Here is a 27,627-nt window from a genome sequence, read left to right as displayed (position 1 = left end):
TTTCATGTGTCTGGCAGCCTTCTGCATGTCTTCTTCAGAAAAAATGTCTATTCAGGTCCTCTGCCCATTTTTAATTGGATTATTTGTTGTTTGGTGTTATGTATTTTGGATATTAACTCCTTATCAGATATGTCATTTGCAAATATGTTCTCCCATTCGGTAGGTTGCTTCTTTTTTTTTTTTTTTTTTGTCCATAGTTTCTTTTGCTATGCAAAAGCTTTTTATTTATTATTTTAATTTTATTTTTTAAAAGATTTTATTTATTTTGAGAGAGAGAAGGGCAAGGGAAGCATGAACGGGGAGAGAAGAGGGCAGACAGAGAGAGAATCCCACTGAGTACAGAGCCTGACAGAGGGCTCAATCTCAGGATCCTGAAATCATGACCTGAGCCAAAATCAAGAGCGAGATGAAAAGCTTTTTATTTTGATGTACTCCCAGTCGTTTAATTGCCTGAAGAGACAAATCTAGAATAATGTTGCTAAGTCTAGTAACAAAAAGATTACTGCCTATATTTTCTTCCAGGACTCTTATGGATTCAGGTCTCACATTAGACTTTCAATCCATTTTGAATTTGCTTTTATGTATGGTATAAGAAAGTGGTCCAGTTTCATTCATTTTGATAGCATGTTGCTATCCAGTTTTCCCAGCACCATTTGACATTCTAGGCTTTAGTAGTGGGTTTATTGTGATTGTAAGTATATTTAGAGGTCTTTTGACCATCTTTTGGTTTTTCTAATTATTTTTTCTGGGCTTTTTTCCTTTATTTTTGGGGGGTTGATTTTTCTCTACCTTTTCTTCTCCACTACTGATTTAGAAGTTCAGCTCTACTGATTTTTCTATTGTTACCCCATTTTACTGATTATCTTAAAGTTGTAAATACATACTTTGTCAGTCAGGGTCCAGCCAGCAGACAAACCATGTTACATAGGTAGCTAACAGGAGAAGAACTGCTAACTAGTGAATGGTAGTTAACTACTAAAAGATAAAAGAGGACTAAGAGGTACAGAATAGCAACTGCAGAAAGCAGATACTACGCTCAGGGATAAAGGAGAATAAAGAAAAGAATTGTGAAATTTAGAAAAATGCCTTTAAACTAGGCTGAGATTGGAAACTTTGAGGAGAGGTTTGGCGGCCATAGGAGGAAGCCTACTTGTGTTAAAAAAAAAAAAAAAAAAAAAAAGAATGAAACAAAACAACCCAACTTGCTGGCAGATGCTGAACCCTAAAGGCCATAATTATGGTGGTAGAGCCCAATGACATGAGCCACGGATAAACTGTGAGGGTGCTTAGGTGACAAAGAATAGCTAGCTGCCATGGAAAACAGCACACCGATAGAAACAAAGAAAAAGCCCCTTTTTCTTGCTTCTCTGGCCTTGCAGTGTTTCTCCAATGCCCTATATTGGCAAAGCCTAACATCAAGCCCCCTGACAAAGAGACAAGTCTGGTGTTCCCTGAATCATCAAAGCACAGCAAAGATGGATTAATTTGGAGCTGAGAGGTGACAAGCTAGTAACCAACACAAATTTATCATTTATTTTTAAAATATAAAGCTATTTTTAGTTTCCTAAGTAAGATAGTGACCTAAACACTTCAACTTTCCTCTGAACCAGCCTCATGGCCTTTTTACAATGTTAATGGCCTTTTTACAATGTTAATTAATACCAATGTTAATTAATACCTTTTTACAATGTTAATTAATTAAAGCTATTTTTAATTTCCTAAGTAAGATAGTGACCTAAACACTTCAACTTTCCTCTGAACCAGCCTCATGGCCCTAATACAATGTTAATAGTATTTTAGTGCCACTGTGTTTTTGAATCCAGTTTATGCAAAGATTTTTGGTTGCTTGCTTGTTTATATTTTTTAAGCAGTCAAGACTTAGGTTATCATTTTGTGGGTTTCTTTGTTCCCCATTCTTTGCCATGTGGATGTTCCACTTTCTTGCTGAAATACATCTCATGCCATTTTTCTGTTTGATGTCCTTGTGTGTTTCATAATTTGAAAATTCCAATTGTATTTTATAATTTTTTGCCAGTGAGCTTCTTTTAGTGGGAATTATCTGCTGCAGTGGACCCACATGTGCCCTGGATGGGCATGGCAACCCTAAGGGCCAGTTTTGTGGTTACCTGAGGCTTCACATGATTATAGGTTCTAAACCTATTTTCACATTCGTTTCAAAGTTTGGAGGTCTCTATACTAAATCAATTGTATGTAACCTTAGACCCCATATTCCTGTAGGACAGATTAGCTGACTGCTTCCACGGATCGTTGACAACCAGTTCCTTGTCCTCATTGGCACCCACAGTGGTTTTTGGTACAAAACTTTTCAGGCTTTTTGTCCCTTACACAAGCCTTGCCCTCTGTCTAGTATATGCTAAAATTATGTTTCCTATCAACACTTAAACTCCCCTTCAACCCCTATACACTGCTTTAGACTTCCTCTTTAGACCATCACCAGGAGATTTACCTGTGTTACTTCTTAATCAGCCATGTTTAAAGTATTGTGTTTGGTATTTAATGTTTGTTTACTCTCCATCCAGTTGAACTAAGTTACTATGGCAAGTACGTGGTAGATGTGTAATAAAATTTGTTTCTGCTAAGATTTCTATTTTGAGTGACAAGTTCTCATAACAAAATTAGGGCAACTCATGCCTGTCCTGCTACTCACAATGGCACTGGAATATTCACTAAATACATGTGCCCTGAAAATGGTAAAGCATCAGAGATGTATAAGGGAATGCATCATGTACCACAACCCGAATATTAGCAACCCTAAAACAACTTCTGGTTAAGATGGCAAACAAGCAAAAACCTATCCTTCCAAACACATAGAAAACCTACTTAAACCCCCTTCCCTTGGTTGGTTACTTCCCAGGAATATTGGTAGCCGCTCCAGAAACAGACCTCCTTCACCCCTTATGTCTGAGAATAGGACACTTTTGACACATATATTTGGGCTAATCCCAAATTATATGGTATGTAATTACCTACCAAAAAAAATCACCCCTGAGGTTCCAATAATTTATTAGGCATAAATACCCCATTTCTTTCTGGATTTGAACAATTAAATCCAACCGAGAGAGTAGTACTTGCTTTTATATATGTTTACCTCTTCCTAATACTATCCAGTCATATATTTAAATTTCACACAAAAATGTATGTATATATTTTCAAATGGCTGTTCTGACTTAAATTACAAAATATACATATGTACACATCTTAATATAAAGGTGGAAGGGTGCTCATCAACTTCTGGGCTGTCCATCTGGAGTCAGCTCATACCTGTAAGACAGTTGGGTTTGGACTTGTGTTAGTATTGAGAGTATGTTGTGGTGGCAGCATCAGGACAAGCAGCCTTGTCTAACCAGCCTTGTCTCCCAGTCCCCAGGCCTCTGTGGGACTGGGAGAGCCCATCTCTCTTAAGTCAACCAGCCAGGATTAAGGCTAGAGCTTAGGTCTGTTAGAAGCCTTAGGTACAGGTGATAATGTGTCTCCCTCCTTGATAAGCAATGAAGCTGACATGTACTGAAAAAGGAAAAGTTTTAGAGAAAGATTATGTGCAACTGTCTGAGACAATGTCTTGAGTACCAGATTAATGGAATACAATGAAAGGGCTCACTTACCATCGTGAGAAGCCCTTAATTAGATCCTCTTTTGATAAGTCAATCAGTACCTAAACAAACACAAAAAATCAGTTTCTTTCCAAAAAATGGAAACATACTGGGACAAACGGAATCAATCATAAAAAGGGCCCCCTTAGGTTTCAGTTTTGATCAGGGGCTCTTTTTCTTTTAGCTCTCAACACGGAAGCTCTCCAGAAGGACAGTATAGACATTGACCTCAGTGTACTTGGGGAAAGGTGAACTGCTCTTTGGAGTTAAACCTCAGAATTTAAAAATGTTACTGAAAGAGAAAATAGACTTGCCTTTACTTGTGAACAGATTAGTAATTTTAAGCAAGACACCACAGTTGCCTCAACTATAGAAATGGGAATAATGTCACTTACATCATAGAAGTAGGCTCTTAAAATGATTATAAGAAGGTGTTTATTAAAATACAACTGCAGGGGATCCCTGGGTGGCGCAGTGGTTTGGCGCCTGCCTTTGGCCCAGGGCGCGATCCTGGAGACCCGGGATTGAATCCCACATTGGGCTCCCGGTGCATGGAGCCTGCTTCTCCCTCTGCCTGTGTCTCTGCCTCTCTCTCTCTGTGTGTGACTATCATAAATAAATAAAAATTAAAAAGAAATACAACTGCAAAGTATTATACAAATATCATTCTTTTTTGTCTCTCCTTGGCATCTTCCTGAAGATTATATTTTCTCTACTTTCACTTTAAGTAAAATCCCATAGCCACAAAAATCTTGGCATAATAAGACCCAAGCTTCACACAGTGTTGTATTTATCAAAACAGTACTTAATAGATGTTCAGATACTTGTGCAATGATGAATTCGGATAGATTTTCCAGTTTGTTAAAATAGTGTTCATCACATTAATTTACACATCTATTTTACTTTCAACAATATTAAAAAGATACACACACAAAACCTCCCAAAGAGGACCTACCGTCCTTGAAGCCAGTTCTGGTAACAGCCAGATGATCCCATCAGAATTTCTGCAAGGGGTTCCACCAATGAACTCACCAAGAGTCCCTCTTGTACTTACTTTTCCTAGTTCCTTCCTTCTATGTGAGCCAAGTGGCCTACTGTTTTTCACTGCAACATCTAGTGACCTCTTCTTTACTTCTTCCATGGGAACAAAAAATTCGAATCTTTAAATGCAAAAAGTCAGAAAGTAAGTTTTTCGAGATTTACATATTTTAATCATTTTTGTTGAAAATCTGAAGTGTATGATCCATTTTCCTACTTTTAAAACAGATATAGACTATTGAGGGGACCATCTAGAACAATGTTGGCTCATAGCAGATATTCAATGCATTGTTATTACAGGTAACCACTGTCCTATGCTAATCACAAGCCCTGGAAATATCAAGAGGCTGTTTGTCTCTCTGTGAAGTGCCTTGGACTACTATGCTTTGGGGTTTCTTTCTCTGAGCCTACCCTGTCTCCCTCTCTTTCAACTACCCCTTCTCACTCTCAACAGTGCTTGCTTATAAAACCGCCTTAATCCCTGTCTCTTTTGTTGTTTCTGACCAGCTAAGGACAAGGATGCTGAATATTAAGGTATATTGGAACTTCATAGAAAATAGTGGCCCTTCCCTCTTCTGCCTGTGGAGTAAGGCAGAGGAATCTTAGTCTATAGCTTTGTCATGTACTCACAAGAGGCCACTGGAATCCTTACTTCTAGTTTTGTTTTTGGTTTTGTTTTGTTTTGTTTTGGACATAAGGGAACATTAGTTTCAGGTGTATAGCAAAGATTGGATTTTTGTATATATTGCAAAATGATCACCATAAGTCAACATCTATCACTATACATAGTTACAAACTTTTTTTTCTTGTGATGAGAACTTTCAAGATCCACTCTCCTAGCTACTTCCAAATATGTAATATAGTATTAAATATGGTCACCATGCTGTGCATTATATCCCCATGACTTCATTTTATAAGTGGAAATGTGTTCCATTTGACTCCCTTTACCTACCTCCACCCCTCCCAACCACCAATCTCTTCTTTTTATCCACAAGCTTGGCATCTTTTGTTTTTTTTTTTGTTTTTTTTTTTTTTGCTTTTATGGGGTTTTTTGTTTCTTTTTAGACTCCACATATAAATAAGATTATACAGTAAGAATATTTTTCTGACTTATTTCACTTAGCATAATACCCTAAAGGTCCATCCATGTTTTTGCAAATGGCAAGATTTCATTATTTTTTATGGCTGAACAATATTCCATTGTATATATGCCACATTTTCTTCATTAATCCATCAGTGGACACTTAGGTTGCTTTCATTTCTTGGCTATTGTAAATAAAGTTGTAGTGAGCATGGGAGTATGTATGTGTTTCTGAATTAGTGTTTTCACTTTCCTTGGATAAATACCCAGAGATGGAGTTGCTGGATCATATGGTAATTCTATTCTTAATTTTTTGATGAAACTCCATACTGTTTTCCATAATGCCTGCAACAATTTACATTCCTACCAACAGTGCACAAGTGTTCCCTTTCTCCATATCTTCACCAACACTTGGTAATAGTCATTCTAACAGGTATGAGGTGATATCTCATTGTGGTTTTGATTTGCATTTCACTGTTGATTAGTGATACTGAGAACCTTTTCATGTGTCTATTGGCCATCTGTATGTCTTTGGGAAAATGTCTGTTTAGGTTATCTTTAAACTAGACGTTTTTTGAATTGTTTAAATTCTTTGGATATTTTGAATATTAACCACTTATCAGAAATTTCCTCCCACTCTGTAGGTAGCCTCTTAATTTTATTGGGCAGTTTCCTTTGCAGAAACTTTTTAGCTTGAGGGAGTTTGCACTTGTTTTTGTTTTTGTTGCCTTTGCTTTTGGTGTCAAATTCAAAAAATTATCACTAAGTTCAATGTCGAGCTTATTGCCTATATTTTTTTCTAGGAGTTTTATGGTTTCAGACATTCAAGCCTCTAATCCATATTGAGTTTATTATTGTGTATAATGTAAGATCATGGTCCAGTTTTATTCATTTAAATGTGGCTGTCCAGTTTTTCCAGCACCGTGTATTGAAGAAACAGTCCTTTCCCCATTGTATAAGTTGTCATACTAATTGACTATTGTCATAAATTAATTGACCATAATATACGTGTGGGTTTATTTATGAACTATCTTGTTCCATTGATCTTTGTGTCTGTTTTTATGCCAAAACCATACTGCTTTGATTACTATAGATTTGTAAGAGTTTGAAATCAAGTAGTATAATGCCTCCAGTTTTGTTCTCAAGATTGCTTTGGGTTTTTTGTTGTTCCATACAAATTTTAGGATTTATTCTCTTTCTGTGAAAATCCCATTGGAATTTTGAAAAGATTGCATTAAATCTGTATATTGCTTTGGGAGTATGGACATTTAAACAACATTAATTCTTCCATTCCATGAACAGGAACTATCTTTCCATTTATTTGTGTTTTTAATTTTTCTCATTAATGTCTTATAACTTTCAACATACAGATCTTTCACCTTCATGGTTAAACTTATTCCTAGGTATTATATTCTTTGATGCTACCATAAATGGGATTGTTTTCTAATTTCTCTAATAATTCATTATTACTGTTCAGAAATGCAACAGGTGTTTGTATATTGATTTCGAATCTTGAAGCTTTACTGAACTTGCTGATTAGTTCTAAGAGTTTATGGGTGGAGTCTTTAGGGTTTTCTATGTCATGTCATCTGCAAACAGTGACACTTTCTTCCTTTTCAATTTGGATGCCTTTTGTTTTTTCTTGCTTAATTGCTCTAATTAGGACTTCCAGTACACGAAAAGTGGTAAGAGTAGGCATCCTTGTCTGAGTATGATGTTAGCTGTGGGCTTCACTTATGGCCTTTATTATGTTGAGGTACAGTCCCTCTATACTCATTTTGTTGATAGTTTTATCATAAATGGATGTTGAATTTTATCACATGTGTTATCTGCATCCATTGAGATGAACATATGATTTTTGTTAATTTGATGTTTCACATTGATATGCAGATGGATGTTTAATCCTTGCATCCTGAGATCCCCACTTAATCATGATGTATGATCCTTTTAATATATTACTGAATTCAGGTTTCTAATCTTTTGTTGAGGATTTTTGCATCTATGTTCATAGATGGTCTATAATTTTTTCTTGTCTCCTTATTTGGTTTTGGTAATGCTGGCCTTGTATAATGAGTTTGGAAGTGTTCCCTCTCCTGTTTTTTCAAAGAGTTTGAAAGGGATTGGTATTCTCTGAGTGTTTGATATAATTCACCAGTGAAGCCATCTGGTCCTGGACTTTTGTTTGTTGGGAGATTTTTGATTACTGATTCAGTCTCCTTATTAGTAATCGGTCTGTTCAGATTTTCTATTCATTATTCAGTCTTGGTTGTATGTTTCCAGGACTTTACCCATTTCTTCTAGCTTGTCAAATTTGTTAGTGTATAACTGTTCATTGTACTCTCACGATCCTTTGTACTTCTGTGGTATTAGTTATAATATCTCCTCTTTCCTTTCTGATTTTGTTTTTTCTTGATGCGTCTAGCCTAAGGCTTGTCAATTTTATCTTTTCAAAGAACCTACTCTTAGTTTCATTGATCTTATCTATTGTCTTAGTCTCTATTTCTATAATTTATTTCTGCTCTGTTCTTTATTTCCTTTCTTCTGTTAACTTTGGGCTTTCTTCATTCTTTTTATAGTTCCTTGAGGTTGAGATTTTTATTGTTTACTGACATAGGTATTTATTGCTGTGAACTTCCCTCTTAGAACTGCTTTTGCTGCATTCCACAAATTTGGCAAGTTGTACTTCCCATTTGTCTAAAGATATTTTTGATTTCTTCTTTGACCTGCTGGTTGTTCAGTAGCATGGTGTTTAATCTTTACATACTTGTAAATTTTCTATTTTATTTCTTGATTCCTAGTTTCATATCATTATGGTCAGAGAAGATACTTGATATAATTTCAGTTTTCTTAAGTTTATTAACACTTGTTTTGTGATCTACATATGATCTATCTAGGAGAATGTCCCATGTGCACTTGAAAAGAACATATTCTATATATTCTGCTTTTGGATGAAATGTTCTGTATCTATCTGTTAAATCCATGTGGTCTAACATGTCATTTAAAGTTGATATTTCCTTATTTATTGTCTGGATGATCTATCATTGATCTAAGTGGGGTATTAAAGTCCCCTCCTAGAATTGTATTGCTGTTGTTGCTGTATTGCTATTTTTTTCCTTTAGGTCTGTTAATATCTGATTTCTATATTTAGCTGCTCCTATGTTGGATGCAGAAATATTTGTAAATGGTATATCCTCTTATTAAATTGACTTCTTTATCATTATATAATGCCCATCTTTGTCTCTTATTACAGTCTTTGTTTTCAAGTCTATTTTGTCTGATAGAAGTATAGCTACCCCAGTTTTCTTTTAGTTTCCATCTGCTTAGAATATATTTTTCCATCCCTTTATTATCAGTTTGTGTATGAAATGAGTTACACTTTGCCTAATGAGTCTCTTATAGACCACACATAGATGGATCTTGTTTATGTTTTTTATCCTTTCAGCCACTCTGTGTCTTTTGAATGGAGAATTTAGTCAATTTATATTTAAAGTAACTTTGATAGTTTATATTAATAGTACTTAATGCCATTTTGTTGTTTTCTGGCTGTTTTGTGGTCCCTCTCTATTCCTTTCTTTTGCTTTCTTCCATTGTCATTTTATGACTTTGCTTAGTGGTGTGCTTAGATTACTTTCTTTTTACATTTTGTGTACCTACCTACTATAGGTTACACCGAGGCTTATATTGAACAGTCTACTTTAAGTTGATAATATCTTAAGTTTGAAAGCATTCTAAAGCTCTACGTTTTACTCCTGCCCCACCACATTTTATATCTTTTTTTATATACCTTAATTAGTTACTGTGGTGATAGTTATTTTTAGTAGTTTTTTTAACCTTCTAACTAGCTTTATATGTAATTAATCCACTACCTTTACTATATATTTACCAGTGAGACTTATGCCTTTACATGTATTCTTGCTACTAATTAGCAATCTTTCTTTTCAGCTTACAAAGTCCCTTTCATAATTCTTTTAAGGCCAGTCCACGCAATCCTGGAAACCCGGGATCGAATCCCATATCGGGCTCCCGGTGCATGGAGCCTGCTTATCCCTCTGCCTATGTCTCTGCCTCTGTCTCTCTCTCTCTGTGACTATCATAAATAAATAAATTTAAAAAAAAATTTAAAAAAAAAAGGCCAGTCCAGTGGTAATAACTTCTCTCTCTCCAATTCTTAATGACAACTTTGCCAGGTAAAGTATTCTCGTTTAGAAGTTTTTTCTTTCAGTACTTTGACTATATCATGCCAGTCCCTTCTGGCCTGCCAAGTTTCTGCTGAAAACTCTGCTATCTAAAGGATTCCCTTATACGTAACAAGTTTTTCTCTTGCTGTTTTTAAGATTCTCCCTTCAACTTTTGACATTTTAATTACAACATGTCTTAGTATGACTCACAAGAGGTTTCTGTCTCTTTATTTCTAGGTTTATTGTTAGGGTGGAAGTTGCCAAGTCTGCCCTCCAGATAACCCAACCATATATTACTGTTAAAATTTGAGAGAGAATTGCTAACAGATCAGGTTTGTCACAAAAGCCAAGTGTCAAACCTCTACCTCCTGTGTTCCCACATAGCAATTTTGAATCCTTTTATCTTTGAGCGTAAAGTCTTTCATTTTAGGATGGTGCCTGGCATAAAGTGTTCAATAAATAGTAAATAGATTCTCTCTCTTCCATACCCTTTCTTGAAGGAACTCTTGAAGCTCTTGAAGGAACATATTAGTTCTTAGACATGGCCCAAAGAGGACTCAGTGCAACTCTTTTAAAATGCGTTATTATTGACCAAGATAAGAGGAAATAAAAATCATCAAATATATTATCTTCCCAGGCTGGTTAGAAATGTCTTTTGGTAGGATTCTGAAGCAGAAGGAGGCAATGATGAGATTTTGATTTCTTGACTTCAAGTTGACTTCAAGGTACAGAATATTTCACCTAAGACTTGCCATACCAGGCCCATCAAGAACAGGAAATGTGATTAGAATCTACCAGTCTTGTACCCAAGGATATGAGTGGGCAAGTCAAGGGAGGATATCTATTTCACTTGCCACCTATGCTTTGTTGCAGAAGGGAAAAAAACAGGCTAAAGAGCTTGGAGCTTTAGAGAAAATTTTAGGTCTCTGGATTTAAGGTATGTTTATTTTTAACTGCTACTTTAAAACATTCAAAGAAAACATAGTTGACCAGATTTAAGTCCTTTTACTATAAAAAAAGATTTCATTTAAAGGGGAAAAGTACAGAGCAGATAATAATCAGGAACAATTTAGCCTCTATGGGCAAGAAAAGTTGATAGCTGTTTTGCTAAACTGCCTTGGCAGTCCTTTTCTCCCACTAACCTATAAAAATTTCATGAAGACACAGACTATGTTATCCTGAGGCCCACAGACCTAGCCCTTCCCAGCATCTAGCAGGCTTTCCAGGCACACAACAGGCACTCGGCAAATAGTTGACTCCATAAGAAGACACTCTAGGCAGGGCAGTTTGGTTCACTTACGTCTCATCAAACAGGGGTTCCAGGGTCTTCCGTTTTACTGAGGTCTTCTTACGACTTGCCCACCTCCTTTCTGGTAACAAGTAGATGCGGACATAGGGATCAGCTCCACTGCTGGTACAGGGTGTCAGGTTTCTGATGTGGTTTCAAAGACATTAAAGAAGAAAGTTCAGAAACACTGAAAGGACTCTTGGAGAAGGCTCTACTAGCCATTAAGCTTTAGATGGCTTTGAGGAAAAAATGCCTTGTAGTCTAAATGACCAAAAAGCAAAAGTCTGCAGAATTTAGAACACAAAGCATCAATGCAGGATTTTGAAAACATGTGTTTTTTAAAGTCTGGAGTAGAGCAAGTACTTCCCATCTAAAGGAAGTTGGAGATTCTTACTTAAGAAAAGGTACTGGCTCCAAGTCACCCCAGTTTTTGCAGTGGCTATATTTAAACAAAGCCCTTGGCTCTGGAGTCCTCGGCATCATTGAGGACCTTGTCATTCATACCATGCAGCCTTCAAACCTCAGTTCTTCCTAGTGTATTATTTGTCTCAGGGACGCCCATCCCTACCATTACTTCAGGCAACTCCACTCTTTTGTTCACCTGATGCTCCCAGCGGAGCATTTCCCTGGCCCAGCACCCCATTACCTGCAGCCATTGATGAGCACACTGAGGCAGCGCCGCAGACACACATAACGCACTGTGAGCTGAATCTCACCCAGCCTCCACTGCCTGAGATCCCCGCCTCTGTAAAGAAAGAACTTGTCACTTCCCTGCCATTATAGCTGTTGGCTTCTCCCCCAGACCCTAAGACAGAAGCATGTCCTGCTTTAGGAACATAGAGCCATGTAGGTTAATAATTCTCAGTAAGGTCCTTTCTGTCAGAAGTCAGTCCCATCCACTCACATGCTAATTATCCTACTTCACAGTAGGAAGAACATGAACCCTGGAGTGGGATCTGTCTTTATACCATGACTTCCTGTGGGACCTTGGCTGAGTTACTTGACCTTTATGATATCATAGGGTAATTGTGAAGATGGAGTTAAATAACATGTTAAGCTCACAGTTAACAATAAACGGCAGTCATTGATGACCTATTTCTACATTCTAAGCTTTCCATATCATCCCAGTACACTTGAGAATTCAGGAAATGTCTCTGTGGGAAGGAACCTTAATATCCAAAGCCCAGCACCTGTTTTACAACTGGAATGCGTTTGCTTTCTCTCCCCTTTGCCCTTTGTTTCTAGCATATACCACGCTGCCTCTCATGAAGCCACTTTGTGAAAGAGCAGAACTTGTACAGGAAAGTGAGTTCATATCTACATTTCCATCCAGGAATGGATTTTTTTCACACAGGTCACTTTAACCCGATTAAGCAGAGGTGCGTACTCAATGTTGAAGCTGATCTCTGTCAGATCAAAGCAGGAGGAGGCCAGGGAGTTGAGTGAGGACATGCTGGGAGCTAGCCTCTTGGGCGGCCATGCGAGTGGGGAGGCAGGGCATTTCATGGGCCTGGGTGACTTGATGGGCCCTGGAGAGTGGGGGCCTGGGACAGTCAGGAAGATGGTGGCCGAACTCTTCTTCCCCATGGGCTCACAGAACCCTCTGGCACTGTCCTTGCCTTTGGGCTCTGGGCCTGTGTCTTGGGGTGTGGGCTCGGTGGCAACAATAGTGGCACTGGTGGTTGTCGTGGTGCTCTTGGAGGCTTCTTTGGTATCAGAAGCAGGATCTGGGGGGCATGGCAAATTTGCAGGGCACTCTCCCTGGGATGGGGCTTTGGGGTTCTGGTTGGTGTCCACCTTCTTAATGAACAGAGGACCTTTCTTTAGGGCTTCAGGTCCTGTGTATGGGCTCCCCATCTCTCGTTCTTCCACGCGCAGGAACTGCAAGCAGATGACAGGGTTATGGGCTGGGGCCCCCCACATCCACTTTCTCCTCCTCTGCTCTCATCTTAACCTCTGGGAAATGGTTCCTTCCTGACTGCCCATCTCAATGGATTTCTCCCTCCAGACCATATCTTCATTAACTTCTGTCCACCCTTGGGTCCCTATAACCAATTATTCTCTTTTTCCCTCACTACTGTCTCACTAGTGAGTCTTCATGAGGATTCAGTCCTGCCTCCACTCACACTGGCTAGCGGAGACCTGACTCATTTTTTTTTTAAGATTTTATTTTTATTTATTCATGAGAGACAGAGAGAGAGGCAGAGACATAGGAAGAGGGAGAAGTGGGCTCCTTGTCCATGCAAGAAGTCCAATGTGGGACTCGAACCTGGGAATCCAGGATCACGCCCTGAGCCAAAGCTCAACCACTGAGCCACCCAGGCGTCCCAGACCTGACTCATTCTTACAGCATGTATGGTCCCTCCATGCAGCTAACTCCCAGATCTACACCTCCACTCCTGCACTCCTCTTACCCTTCACATATATCACACACTGCCTTCCAGGTAGGGTCCTTTCCAGCTGTTACCCTATTCACCATTGCTTTCCCTAAAATGTGTTTCCTGTCCACACACACCCCTGTGATTCTACCCCCAAAGTTTCAAACCTTGGCCATAATGTTTCTCCTCCCTCAGTCATTAAGGCCATTTCTAGGGACTTCCATTTCTAGCACGGTGGTGGTCAATATTCTGAAAAGCCTCATTAGGAATGCCTAATAAAATGAAACACCTTGTAAATACATAGCCAAATTTACAAAAAACTAAAACTCCTAGGATTACTGAAAAATAAAGGCTAAGCTTTCCTAGAGTCATTTATCAACCTTGAAAACTTCAAGCAGTAAGGAGAAGAGGCCTCAGGTCAACAATGTAAGGCTGGGAGTAGGAACCATGAAGGTAGGTAGGGTCTCTTTAGGGAAAATAGTAATCTAGGATAAACATTCCAAACCCACCCCTCCCTCCCCTTCCAGGAAAGATGCTAAGAAATAGGGCTGTTTCCACCATACTCTCCTGGGGGACCTGAAGACTTTTCTGAGAATATGGCACCTTACAGGACTATCTTATATGAATTTTGGTTCATATTTATACTTGTGTGATCTTGAAACCTAAAATTTAAAAATTAACATAAGAATGGACCCTAGTTTGTAATGCCCCCAAGTGCTTGGTTATGGCAAAACAGAACCTCCCTGGAAGCAAGCAAACTCAACATGTTTGCAACTCAAGTTACCAAACATAGAAATGAGTCACCCTGAAAACACATCAACAGATACAACAAACATCAAAATCTAACTCTCGAGATCTTCAGATAATAGAATTCACACACACACATAGGTATTTTCAGATGATTAAAGATGGAATAGAAACATGATAATAAAATACAGTGAAAAAGAAAAAAATAAAATAAAATACAGTGAAAAAACTGGATTTGGAAAAGATAAAATTGGAAATAAAAATAGCTTTTGAAAAAAAACCATGACTAGGTAAAGAATTAGTAGTCTAGAAGACAGATCTGAGGAAATCAGAAATGTGGCACCAAGAGATAAAGAAATAGAAAATATGAAAGTGAGGTCAGGTGGAGACAGGAGATGGTGAGAAGGTCCAGTGTAGGAGTTCTAGAAGGAAGGATTAAAAGAATGGGAGAGACAGTATCTGAAGAGATAAGGGCTGACAATATTCCAAAGTTGATGAAAAATATGAACTTATTTCCTAACTGCTTCTCAGCACAGAGCAGTTACTTAGCGCTGGGAGAGCCCACTTTGTTCCATGGCCAGAGCTCCACCCCTCACCCACCCTGGGGAACCAAAGGAAGCATTTACCCGAAGCACGAGTCTCATGGAGATGAGGCTGTCTAGGCCTGAGTGGTCCAGCTGGAAGCGCTGCTCGAGGGTGAGGTCTGTGTAGGGGAGGATCTGGCACAGGGGGATCTCCAGCACTCCCAGAGCACACTCTTGGGTATCATCAAGTACCTGGGCAGTGGGCCAGTCACAAAACAGGAGAATTAAGCCCCATACCCACCACCACCTCTCTAGGCCCCATTCAAGTCTAAGTTCACTTCAGTAAGCATGTACTGTGCTTCTGTTGGCCTCTGGTCCTGTTCTGAACGCCTGGGACTAGGACCAGGCCCGGCCCCTGTTTGCAGTCAGGGTAGAGGCAGTGTGTCAAGTGCCCTGGGCCATAGAGGCTTAGGGACTGATAGGCTGAGGGCCCCAAAAGATCCCAGTTCTGCTGTTTGTTGTTAAAGATGTCATGACAGAGTCCTTGATGGAGCCTCTATTTGCTCATGTGTAAAATAAAGGAAGTATCTCTTTTCCACAGATCTTTTGTGAAGATTAAATTATTTTTTAAAGAGGTACATCATCATTAAGGCCCTGGGAGGATTCCAACACAGGCCACTCTGGGTGCTATATAACTGGAAAAACTCCTGCAGGAAGGGTTTGTCCTTCCACAGCCTCTTGCTCATTGCCTCATGAAGATGTGGGGCCTCTGCATCCTCTCCCACACACAAGGGGCTGACTTGACTGCTCAGAGAACCTGGTGCATTTCAAGTTCCCCGCCCCTCCTGGCTGAGATACTTCTTAGCTTTGTCCCAAGAACGCAACTCCAGACAAACCTTCAGATGCAGCTCCTCAGCTGCCACATTGTACACAAAGAAGGAGAACATCTGGCTCCACACTGGATCCTTGCTGTGGGGACAGGTCTGGGGATAGAAGAGAGATCGCTGAAGGGTCAGCAGGATACCGGCACCCTCTCCTTTCATCTGGCCACCCACCAGCACTGGGAGCCTGCTCAGCCCCTGCTCAGCCCCTGCTCAGTCCTTCATCAGTGTGTGTCAGACCCGCACACACTAGGACTTATGGGAGGCATTAGGGCAGGGCAGCCAGACTCCAAGGCAAGGAGCTCCCTCAGGACGTTTTGCAGGGGCTGAAAAGCACACCAGCAGCACTAGAGTTCACTTCCAGGGGAGGGGGCCAACCAGAGTTCTGGTTTCTAGAACTGTAGAGCTATTTCGTGAGGTTGCTCTGAAGACAAAGTACCTAGATTGTAACCTGGCACCTAGTAAGCATTAAGCATTCAGTTCTCAGATTCCCTTCCCTTTTCTTCTCTCCTTGAAAAGGGGCGGGGCCCCCATTTCCTTGTCCCATGGCTACACACAAGCTGTCTTACCTTGCTCATCTGTGTCTTCTTGCCTACAGATAGCTTGACATAGGAAGAAGGGTCTCTGCTGACTTTATTCTATGAGGGGCAAATCCACAGCAATGAAAGTGGCACCATCCGCTTGAGACACCACCCCTCACCCCACCTGACCTCCCAACTCCCAGGAGCATCAGTGGGACCTGGAGCCAGCTAATTGCTTCCCTTTGAAAGAAGGCTGATGTGGTGCTCCCAAAGCCTTTGGGCTGCCCAAACTGTGCAAGCACCAGGGTAGGGCTAACCTCAGGAGAGGTTCCAAGTTAATGACAGGAGGCAGGGAGCTGGGCCTGGTTGGGCACAGGCTCTTGTTCCCTGGAGCTATGGAAACAGTCAAATTCTGGCTCTTCCTTTAGCATGTGACCCAGTACTTAACCTCCTAGGTGCTACTTGTAAAATGGCAACAAATGCAGACACGCTCAGCCTGGGACTCAGGCACAGTGAATGTGGGGGGATGAGTTGTAAAGCCCAGTAGTTGGCACACAGCAGACTTGTAGGCTGTGTGTGCACAGATGGTCACCCAGGAGATGGGGCTGTGGTTACTCTGGGGAAAAGGAGCCAGGACTTGCTTTCCCTTACCTTGGTAAACCTGGAGAGTTTTTTGGCTCGATATTCACCATTCAGGTAGTCAAAAGGATTTCTCTATAGCACAATAAGAATAGGATAAATGAATGACATATGGACATTTGCAAATGACAGGCACAAGGCAGGGTATAACACTGGTCATGTCACACTCACCGGCAGGTTGCAGGCACTCTCCAAGAAGACTATGAGGATGGCAGTTGAAAGGCCACCTTGGTCCTACAAGCAGACAGAGACCCTCACTAGGTGCTGCAGCATCAGGAGACACAGACTGGTTTTGGAGAAGCCTATTTATGGCAGAAGGAAGCCAGCCAACCCTTGCACTCCAGACAAGCCCTAAGATTCCGCACCATCTAACTTTTTGTTGAGACCGTGCCTACAACTGCAGCATGACAGATTTAAGTCAGACCCAGCAGTGGACTTCCCCATGAACTGGGCGGACCACCACTAACTTAAGTTTTTAAGGATCCCATCTTCCCTGAGATGCTCAGAGTCTATCTGCTGAGAGATCAGGAGCTGCCCTGTGTGAAAATGAGGCTGAGGGACAGGTTCTGCAGAAGGTGGGGCTGGCTGGAGGATTCTGTGAGTGGGGTCAGGGGGCTTCATCTTCCCCCCTTCCACACAGCTCACACATGGATCAGCCCTGCCACAAGCTCCACCCCCTGCCGCCACCATACCCACACATCTTTCCTTTAGGGAGTGCTGACACCCCACGCTCACCTCAATCAGAGCTTCTGGGTTGGCGATGAGCGAAAGCCACTCTAGCCGCAGGTGCAGCCGCCCACTGGTTGTGTCGTTCAGGACAAACCACTACAGGAGGAGGGAGATGAAAGCTCAGGGAAAGGGCCAGTGAGCTGCTACTGAACCTCTTCAAGCAGTTTGGGTGTAGGGGTGTAGGACCTGGTGGGTCCTTAATAGGGGCTTTAGGGAAAAGGTGATCCAGCCCAGGTGGAGTGGGCTCTGGGCTTGAGGGAAGGAGCAGTGGTCATAGAAGTGCTTCTGTCCTTCTGTGGACAGATGGAAATAAGGATGTCCACAGGGAGGGGTCACAGGCACCAACTGTACCTCATCCACCACTCTGTTCGTCATGACATCCCCGAGGCAGATCTGCAGGCTGGAATACACAGGGCGTCAGCTCAGCTCCAAGGAGGCAAGAAGCGACCCTCGGGACCGGGGAGCCCATGCATCTCAAGGAGCCAACAGTAAACTACTTGCAGCTCAAGTAAGACAGAAGGACTGTCTTACCCTCAGGGCTGCTGCCTGGGCAGACAGGTGGCTCTGAGCCCCAGAGGAGAATGAGCAGACACTGCTGGACACATTGGCTCTAGATTTCTCAGTGATCGTACTAGTGGCGTTTTGAATGGAATGGTTCTTCATTGTGCAAAACTGCCCATGCGTTGCAGGTACTTAGCTTCTCTGTCCTGTGCCCTCTCAATGCCAGTGGCACCACCTCCCACAGTCATTGTAACAACCCCAAATGCTCCTCCGACACTTCCCCAGATGTCCTCCGAGGGACAGGTATACATGTGTGTGCCTCCACCTACCCCGACCCAAGGCCAAACGGAAGATCCTGAGAGCCGCAGGGGACACTGTGTAGTTGTTAGGAATGTGCTCGGGCTCAGAACACACCGGAAATCAGTTACAACATGAACTGTAAGCCACAGTCTAATTTGCAACAAAAACTGCAGTACAAAAACTGCAGCTTTTTCCATTAAGATGAAAGGAAAACATCTGGTGGTGAGCTGTTTCTTCGGCTGTCAGATCACACACACACACACCCCCGCCGCCCAGTTTATTTCTACTTTTAAAAGTACATGTTCATAGAAACAGGCTAAACCATACAGCAGTGTGAAGATTTGGGTAAAACTCTTCTCTGCCTACTAATGCCAAACCCCTGAGATGAGCAGTGAGACGAGCCTGCTGTGTACCTTCCAGGCCCTTCTCTGTGCTCACACAAACACATACTCGAGGGTCCTCCTCGGAGAAATGAATCAAACTGCACCGGCCACTTCCGGTTGCTTTCCCGCCCATACTGGAGTCCTCCAGGTCAATACACATAGATCCTACTAATCATTTTTAAAAGCTGCAGAATATTCTGTAGTTTGGTAACAGCAGATTTATTCAAACATTCAACTAATGTCCCCTGAGGCTGGACTATTCATGTTTCCAGTCTTTCTGTTTTGCCACCACAGTTCTGCTTCTTGCAGAACATTTCAGGTATAATGCTTTGAACTTTACAGAAGATTCCTAGAAGCAGGGCTAATGGGCCAAATGATGTAAATTTGAAGTTTTAACAGCCAGCCCCAGCAAAGCCATTTTAGTCCTCCCACAGCCCTGAGTTTGAGTGCTGCCCCAGAGCAAATGGCTGGGGCTCCTTGGCACTGGGGACCTGGCCATCCATGCCAGCCTGGCCCCTATGACTGCTCCACAAACCTTGGAGTCTTCTGGATCCCCATAGCTCAGCTCAGGGCTGGGCACTCAGGAGACCTCTAGGAAGGCAGTTAGAGGCAGAAATGTGGAACAATGGGGCAGGTTGCCTAACACAGTCACTGTGTCACAGTAGCCAAGCCAGGGTCACAGGTCCCTGAGTGGTGGAAGCAGGGGTGCGTGTCCCAAGACCTAGCCCAAAGCTCCTGGGCCCAGCGCAGCCCTCCTCCTCACCTGCCCAGGAAGTCATCCCTGTCGGGATCCTCATCGTACAGGTCCACCTCTAGGTCCTGCCCAGGGACTTCATACACTACAAACTGGAAGGAAAGACAGGTGACTTGATATGTAGACCAAAACGGCTGATGAAGCAGACCTCAAGCATGACCCAAAGGGAGCCAGATTCCAGCTCCACCACCTGCCATTTCAGCCCACTGGGCAGGTTCCTGCCTTCCAGTGCTTTTGGAGAACCCCATCTTGCAGGGGAGGTTGAGAGGATTTGGGCAGAACTGCCTCTGAGGTTCTTTCTTTGATTTGAAAAATTCCAACAGGGATCCCTGGGTGGCGCAGTGGTTTGGCGCCTGCCTTTGGCTCAGGGCGCGATCCTGGAGACCCGGGATCGAATCCCATGTCGGGCTCCTGGTGCATGGGGCCTGCTTCTCCATCTGCCTGTGTCTCTGCCTCTCTCTCTGTCTCTCTGTGACTATCGTAAATAAATAAAAAAAATTAAAAAAGAAAAAAGAAAAATTCCAACAAAGCTGACTGGTGGAGAAGGCAGGTGGGAATTAATTTATGAAGCTGTCCCTGCAGCAGGGTCACAGCAGCCTCCCCCTGGAAGCCCAGGGGCTATGGGGAAAGGGCCCACGCCTCTGGCCTGGTGTTGCCACACGGGTCTGTGAGGCCCTCCCTTGTTTGGACCCCACATGACCCAGCGTGGAGCCTGGAGGGCATCAAAAGCAGCCAGGAGATCCTCACCTCAAATACCTCATTCCAGGTGGGGTTCAGGTTCTTGTAGATGGTCTTACTCCGGAATTGCTGTAGGCCAATGCTCACCTTGGCGTAGGGGTCTGACTTGCCTCGGATCCCTAGGAAGTTGTCCTTCTGAGCCAGCTTCTCCGCCTCCAGCAAGTGGACTCTGATCACTCCCTGGAAAATGCCCCGGCCCAGGGCTCACAGCTGCTTCCTGGGCTGTGCCAGCCCTCGGGGCCCATAACATGGGGCCAAAGCCATCCATCAGACATCACCCCAGTCCTATCTCACTTTCGCCACAGTCTAGGTGGGAGACAAGCCAGATATGGCACCCTCCTCGCTGAAGCTACGCAGCAAGTGACGTCAGGGCCCGGGGCTCTGTCCAGCGCATCACCGTGCCCTGCCCACATTCCTGGCCTTCCCGACCTTGCCTGCTCCAACCTGCCAGGTGAATGGCTTGTTCAACTGCAGCCATTTACTCCTGTGCCAACGACCACCATCTAAGAAGCTTTCCTCCTGTATTCCCCTTCTCTATAACCTGCATGTAGACCACGATCTAGTCATGAGTGGTGCCCATGACATACGGAGTGACGAGAGCAAGGTGGAGAAAACTAGTTCCTGCCATCCATCAAAGAAGGGGAATATGGACACAATGAGATACGCACCCAACTGTGTATGCATCTGCTCATATTAGAAAATAACGAATAGTGGAAGGATAAACATTACTCGTAGGAGGGTGGGGGAGGTTAGGTGGAGGGGACGAGGGGTAGAAGCCAGACTACTTAAAATAGAATTTGTGTTTATATAGGATTTTGGAAGCTTGCAAATATTTCACATGATGGGTAGAAGGAATTTAGGGTAAAAATTAAGCCCCCCAAATAGAAAATGGAATGAAACAATGTAAATATTCATGGCCAGTTGTCACAAACGCATAGAACTATTCCAAGTGAGTTTAACTCGTAGCAACTCTCCAGTACATCTTGGGGATAGACCCTAAGGGCAGACTGTTTTCAGTAATGGTGATGCAGGTGATGATATCGAAGGGTTTCTGAGACTGCCAAGCGCAGTGTGGGATAAAGCCCACGAGTCGCTATGGGGAGGCTGTGAGGACCCTGTGCTGCCTCCCTAGCCAGCCCAGGCCTCATCTCTGTGTGGTTGGAGTAGACCGATGTCCCCCAGCGCTGATGGTGCAATGGGCATGTGCCCCTCTCCTGAGCCCTGACTGCCCCTCCTGAAGGGCACCTACTGTAGGGAGGCCATGTGTCTGCCTTCAGAGGCCTCCCCAGCAGGGCCCAGGATAGAGGGGGCTGTGGGGCTGAACACACAAGAAGGCTCCACGTCCTGGGCTGACTGAAGATTCTTCCCAGTTCACCGCAGGGATTCTGTCCACCCCCAAATGATGGAGTCATTCCCAGGGTAGGGGTGACTACCCACAGTCCCCAACCCAGGCTGCTAAGGCACCAGGATCCAGGAAGGAATGCCACCTGGATGGGTGCCTTTGGGCAAGCCAGTCAACCTTCCCAAGACTCAGTGTTCACCCAATAAAACGAGGATGCTGTGCTCTCTCAGGTCAGAGACAATCAATGATCACCGTCTTGAGAATGCCTTCCCTCCTCCTGCCTATCTGTCCTTCAGATTGGGGGGTGGGGGTGTCCAGTGCTCTGTGGCCACTGCAGGTACTCACGCAGGGCAGAGGGAAGAGCAGGTTGGTCACATCCAGCCCCTTCTTCACAGGCACGGTCACGCGGTTGGGCAGCACCAGGTGGGTGGCAATGAGGTCCTCCAGCAGGCTGTCCGATATCTCACTGGGGACAGGGGGCACGGCCAGCTGTAAAGGAGCAGGACCACCTCCCCAGGTCACCTGCCCCTCCGCCCAGGGGCAGAGCTTGGTGGGGTGGGCCCTGCCCAGGAGAGAACAGCCCTGACTCTAGCCTGCCTGGCTTGGAGGGATGTGGGATAGACACTTTGACAGCCCCTGACCACCCCCTTCCCAATCCTGCTTTGTTCTCTGAGGCACCATGGCCTGTAGCTAAGAGGGATGACCTGGAGTGAATCTTGGCTCCATCACCCACGAGCCGGGTGAACTTGAGTAAGTTGCTAACCTCTCTGGACCTGTTTCTTCATCTCTAAAGAGAGGACATTAATATTACACCCCCACCCCCAGGGTTGTTACAAGGAGGAGTTAAAATGTGTGAAGTGTAGAGAATAGTGCCTGGTGCACAGCACGAGCCAAGTGTTTGTTCCCGGAGCCTTTCCACTCCTGGACATGCCATCAAAATTCTCCATCCCCCCCGGGTAGAGGAGCAGGACAGTGCCTAGAACAGGACTGGCACACTGTGGGTGCTCAGTAAACATCTGTTGAATAAAACAGTGCACAACTGGATTCTCTGAATGCAGGGGGCCAAGATCCGTGGCCACATCCCCCGTGAAGGAGCCAGAGGTCCTCCCTGTGGGCAGGGGAGGTGCCCGAGCCTGGTAAGCCCACTGGTGCTTGCCCTGGCCAGTCCAACTGTCCCTCCCTCCCAGGGATGTGTCCATGTGGGGCTGGAGCCCTCCTCTGCTCCTCTCAGGGAGCCTGAGGCCCTGCGTGCAGCAGCCCCCACGGCCAGTCCCAGGGATGTGGAATTCCCCAGACCAGCTTCTCTTCACTGGCCTCTACTGCGACAGCTGCCCCCTGTGACCATGGAAAGGGCAGGCCAAGTGGCTTGTCACCACATACTTGGGTCGGGGAGGGGGAGGAGTGCAGATGAAAGGAGGACATCGCGTGACTCCACACCCACTGTGCCACCGCACACACCTACCTGTTGTTCCAGGAACCGCAACATAGAGGAACCGGGCTCCCCCTTCACTGAGGAAGAGCCCAGAGGGGTAAAGTAAACGTTCTGAAACCACATAGCTGTGGAGCGACCAACCGAGCAGGAGCCTGGTCTGGCTGGATCCGGTTCCAGAGCCTGCGCTCTGACCTCACCTCTGGCCGGTGTGTGCCCGGGCGTTTGAGCATGTGCGCGTGTTCGGGGCACAGCGCCTGCCGCAACACTGTTAGCCTCCTGCTCCCACTCCAAACTCACCACCGCTTTTCCCTCGGGAGCAGGGACAGCGTGGTACAGGCCCCTCTCCTCATGCAGAAAACGGGGAGCCCCACTCTGGGGTCCCGCCTGGCAGCCCTCACAGTGCACTTACTTGATTCCCGGTGCATCCAACAGGTTGGTCAGGCCTGTCCAGTTGATCTGCAGATGCTGCAGGGGCGGAGGGAGGCTGTTAGACTCTAGGGGCCAGATGCCCAAGGCCAAGGGCCCTCTGCCAAGTGCCTGGAGCCCACCCGCATGGAGAACCCCGCCTGCTGTGGGGCACCTCAGCAGGGGTGTCACCTCTGAGTCTGGGGCTGTCGGACCTGCTGCTTCCCTGCTGGGACCACACAGGAGTGGACCAGTGCACATGGCCACAGGCCAGCCTGGGCCGAGAGGTCTGAGTTACAGACTCCTCTCCACCTCAGACCCCCTGTGTGACCTCGTTTCCTGCTCTTGGGGGACACAGAGAGTCGAGCACCCCCAGCTACTTGAGATGATGGGACACGAGGAGTGTGGAGCACCCAGGTCTGGGCTGGTTCAAGCAGTGCCACTCCGGGACTGAACTAGCGCTTGGGGCCGTACAGGGAAACACAGGCCTGCGTCTCTTTGGGACTTACCGGCTTTTGAAGGAAGAACACGGTCACGGCTCCCACGAAGGGCTTGTCCACCAGGAGGGGCTCCAGGATGACCCGCAGCGTGCCCTGCAACTGGATGGGCACACAGGACCTCAGCCTGCCTTTTCCCTGCACCCGCTGCGCTCGGCCGAGGCCACTGCTGCCTTGTTCATGCCCATGCCACCCCTAAATGTCAGGGCCACCTGCTGTTGTGACAGGGACTGCACTCGGGGAACAGAAGCCAGCGCACAGCTGCCACCCGTCTGCTGGCTACCGGGGGCCGGGGCTGGGGGCTGGCCACCCCTGCCGTCCACTGGTGCACTGCCGCAGAGGCCCGCAGCCCTGCCCGCATCTCAGGCCGGCCCAGCCTGCTACTCCTCTACCGCAAGATGCTCCCGCCCCCTCTATCCACTGCGTTTTCTAAGCACTGGTTGTGCATCACCCCATAAGCAGAGCCTCCGCCTTCCCGGGGCAGCTAATGTCTCCTTGGGGGGGACCTTACAAACAGAGGCAGGTGTGGGGCCACGGGGCCAAGCCGAGGCCCGGTAAAGGCTAGTCACTGCTTTCTGGCCATGTGACCCAGGCCTGGAGTCCGGTGATCGTTACCAGCCTGTGTGTAGTATCATCACCTTTTCTGCAGCCTCCTCCAGCCTGAGCCCGCTTCCCCCTGCCCAGCCTCCCACCGCAGGGGCAGGAGCAGCGTGGGCGGTGGGTGGAGGGGGAGCCCGTGCCACCAGCTCCCACGTACCTGAATCCCGTTCACGCCAGCCTGTATCTTCTGCAGCTCCGCACTGATCTCGCAGTCCCCGATGTAGCTGAAAGCAGGGAGGGAGAAGGAAGGCCGGGGGCAGGGGCAGGTCCACCACTGAGAGAGACCAGGAACTTGCCCAGGGCCACACAGCCGGCCACCACGCCCTGCAGCACCTGGCCATGGCTCCCAGAAGCCTCGGCCTTCCGCAGGTCTGCACAAACGCTGACCTAGGCCAGGCCCCAGAGGCCGCCCCCCGGGGCCCGGGGCCCCGTGCCCAGTGTCCGCGCACATCCTCTGCCTGCAGGGCAGGGACTCTGGGCACTACTTTGCCCCGCGACACCCCACACAGCTGAAGCAGGGGCTCTTGACGCACGTGCCGCCCACCCCTCTGCCACTGCCCCGTCTCTGCTTAGGTCTCTTCCCCAAGGACACAGGATCTAGCTGGTGGCTTGCACCAAGTGACGGGCACAGGGAGCCCAGAATGGGTGCCTCTGGGGGTAAAGATCGTGAGACCCTGTCACAGGACTGAAGGAGAAGACGAAGCGGAGAGGCAGGGCAGCCTCCAAATACCTGCAGGATGTCACAGAAAGGGTGGGTCCCTCTGGAAGTGGGGCAACCTAGGGACCCCAGGGCAGCCAGAGCTGGGGAGAAGCGAAGCAGGTGCCAGATGGCCCTGATGTGCCTCAGTGGTCATACCAGGATCCTGTGGCAGAGCTGGAGAGCCCAGGTCACCATCATCCCAACATATCCCCCAGATGGGGACAGGTGTTCCCAGAGTTGGCTCCTATCTACCCGATACGCTCTCAGTGCCAGCCCCTGGGCTAAGGACAGGAAATGAGACACTGGGGAGGAATGCAACATTCTCGAACTTCCACAGTTGATCCTTAGTCCTTTTTTTTTTTTTTAAGATTTTTAAAATGTATTTATTCAGGAGAGACAGAGAGAGAGGCGCAGGGACAGGCAGAGGGAGAAGCAGGCTCCATGCAGGGAGCCCAACACGGGACTCGATCCTGGGTCTCCAGGATCAGGCTCTGGGCTGAAGGCAGCGCTAAACTGCTGAGCCACCCAGCCTGCCCACCTTTTTTTTTTTTTTTTAAAGATTTATTTATTTTAGAGAGAGAGCACAAGCGAGTGCATGGGGGAGGGGCAGAATGAGAGAACCATCAAGCATTGTCCCCAGTGAGCTCAGAGCCCCAGGCAAGCCGGACCCTACATCCAGGAGATCATAACCTGAGCTGAAACAGAGACAGACACTCGACTGAGCCACCCAGGCGTCCCTTGGTGGGTGGATCCCTTAAAGGATCCTTGGTCCATTAAAGCACAAGTCAAATCTCTCCACCTCCAGGAAGACTTCCTGGATTGAATGTCCCTTCTCTCAGACTCAAGCTGGCTACAAACATCATTCAAAAGAGGTAGCTTCGCCCAACCCACTGAGCCAGTCACTCACGTGTGTTTGCCTCCCTGTTTTCCTGGGGAGCCACAGAGTCCGGTTCTCCCACGGATCTCTCACAGCCCGTGCTCAGAGCTCCCTGGGCCTTACCATGAGTCCCCACATCTTCTTGCCATACTTGCTCCCTCTTTCTACATCCTCTGTAAGGCAGCCGGTGTGAGCCTCCAGCTGACTAGCCCTGACCTCCAAGAAAGCTCTGCTGCCTGGGCCTGGGTACCAGAGCATTCTCCTGTGGGAGAAGCTAAGCCTGAGCTGAGGGGTCAGACAGCAGTGGCTTCCCGGAGACCATCCATTCTGATATCGTTCCCTGTCCCAAGCAGGGACCTTGTGTTCCAGCCCAGGGCACTGTGTGCTGTGAGGCGCCTTCACACCCCAAGTTAGAATGTAAATATGCTACTCCATCTTCAAACCACCCGTTCTCACGCAGTGTTCCCGGGTCCCCTACACCTGGTTCGCATAGGGAAGAGGGCTCACCAAATCTGTAGGTCCAGGACCACCTGTCTTCGGTTGCGCTTGTTAGTGTGCGCCTTGACACCGTTGACCCTGGGGCACTGGAAGAGATGCCAGAGGGAGAGGTCAGCAGGGATCTTACAGCAATGGATGGCTGCTGGGCCCACGCCCAGCACGGGGCTTTGTCCACAACAACTGATCACTCCACTCCTGGCATGAGGCACCGAGAAATTCAGGCTGCAGCCCGTCTGTCCTTGGAACCATGGTACTTCCCCCTTCGAATGTGCACCCTTCCTTCTCTCTCTCCTACCACAGATGTTTCCAGAGCACCTGCTGTGTGCCAGGCGTTGGACTGGGGAGAAGACCAGGAGTGAGACAGGCTGAGCCTGCCCTCATGGGTTGGAAGCCCCGCAGAGGAGACAATGGTGGGGGAGGGCACAGTGAAGTGCAGTCCCAGCTGTCACATGGGGATCAGGGGACTTCAGGAGCACCTCTCTTCGGATAGATGAGGTTAGTGAAAGCTTCTGGAGGAGGAGGCATTTAAATAGCCCTGGCACATGAGTAGGATTTGGCTCCCCAAGGGCAAGACAAGAAGGCAGGGTCCCCAGCTGAGGGTTCTGACCCTAGAAATTAAAGTGCCTCACACTAGGGCCAGGCCATAGTCTCCCACCTCTGGGGCCGAGGGCTGAGCTCCTAAGTTCTCTTCCCTACCCCACTCCTCTCTTTACCTCCTCTCAGGAGGTTATTGGGCATTGGAGTGGGCTCTGGTTATTATTTATCAAAAACAAAAAAATAAGTATCATTTGAATTTCAGTTCTATGCATGCCAAAGTAGTTAGGGGCGAAGTTCACTAATGTCTGTAATCTGGCTTAAAATGCATTAAAAAAAAATGAGAAAAAAAAAAACAGATGTGTGGATACGTGCTAAAGCAAATATAGCAAAAAGTTAGTGGTTGTACAATCCAGAGGGTTCGCTGCATAATGCTCTCACATTTTCTGTA

At 46.0% G+C, this 27,627-nt stretch overlaps 1 protein-coding gene across 2 annotated transcripts in view; it reads right to left on the bottom strand.

Moving 5' to 3' along the window:
* Positions 1 to 3,007: 3,007 nt before the first annotated feature.
* The window catches only part of ESYT3 (extended synaptotagmin 3), a 47,084-nt gene continuing 22,464 nt past the window's right edge, over positions 3,008 to 27,627 (bottom strand). The window contains exons 4-23 of one of the 2 annotated variants that reach the window (XM_055321299.1): positions 26,652 to 26,728; positions 24,725 to 24,791; positions 23,980 to 24,069; positions 23,475 to 23,530; positions 21,979 to 22,099; positions 20,301 to 20,471; positions 19,563 to 19,645; positions 17,967 to 18,015; positions 17,622 to 17,711; positions 17,058 to 17,120; positions 16,899 to 16,961; positions 16,296 to 16,364; positions 15,742 to 15,828; positions 14,948 to 15,097; positions 12,584 to 13,077; positions 11,843 to 11,941; positions 11,209 to 11,340; positions 4,666 to 4,771; positions 3,624 to 3,673; positions 3,008 to 3,282 (exon numbers count right to left, since the gene is read on the bottom strand). In XM_055321299.1, coding sequence (XP_055177274.1) covers positions 3,246 to 3,282; positions 3,624 to 3,673; positions 4,666 to 4,771; positions 11,209 to 11,340; positions 11,843 to 11,941; positions 12,584 to 13,077; positions 14,948 to 15,097; positions 15,742 to 15,828; positions 16,296 to 16,364; positions 16,899 to 16,961; positions 17,058 to 17,120; positions 17,622 to 17,711; positions 17,967 to 18,015; positions 19,563 to 19,645; positions 20,301 to 20,471; positions 21,979 to 22,099; positions 23,475 to 23,530; positions 23,980 to 24,069; positions 24,725 to 24,791; positions 26,652 to 26,728 — 2,154 coding nt within the window. In that variant the 3' untranslated portion in view covers positions 3,008 to 3,245. Of the gene's footprint in view, positions 3,283 to 3,593; positions 4,772 to 11,208; positions 11,341 to 11,842; positions 11,942 to 12,583; positions 13,078 to 14,947; positions 15,098 to 15,741; positions 15,829 to 16,295; positions 16,365 to 16,898; positions 16,962 to 17,057; positions 17,121 to 17,621; positions 17,712 to 17,966; positions 18,016 to 19,562; positions 19,646 to 20,300; positions 20,472 to 21,978; positions 22,100 to 23,474; positions 23,531 to 23,979; positions 24,070 to 24,724; positions 24,792 to 26,651; positions 26,729 to 27,627 lie in introns of those variants that run through there. The other variant, XM_055321298.1, reaches the window with a different exon arrangement.

This window comes from Nyctereutes procyonoides, unplaced genomic scaffold (genome assembly GCF_905146905.1).
Source record: "Nyctereutes procyonoides isolate TBG_1078 unplaced genomic scaffold, NYPRO_anot_genome, whole genome shotgun sequence".
Taxonomy (NCBI): domain Eukaryota; kingdom Metazoa; phylum Chordata; class Mammalia; order Carnivora; family Canidae; genus Nyctereutes; species Nyctereutes procyonoides.
This window is presented reverse-complemented; position numbering and strand designations above follow the sequence as displayed.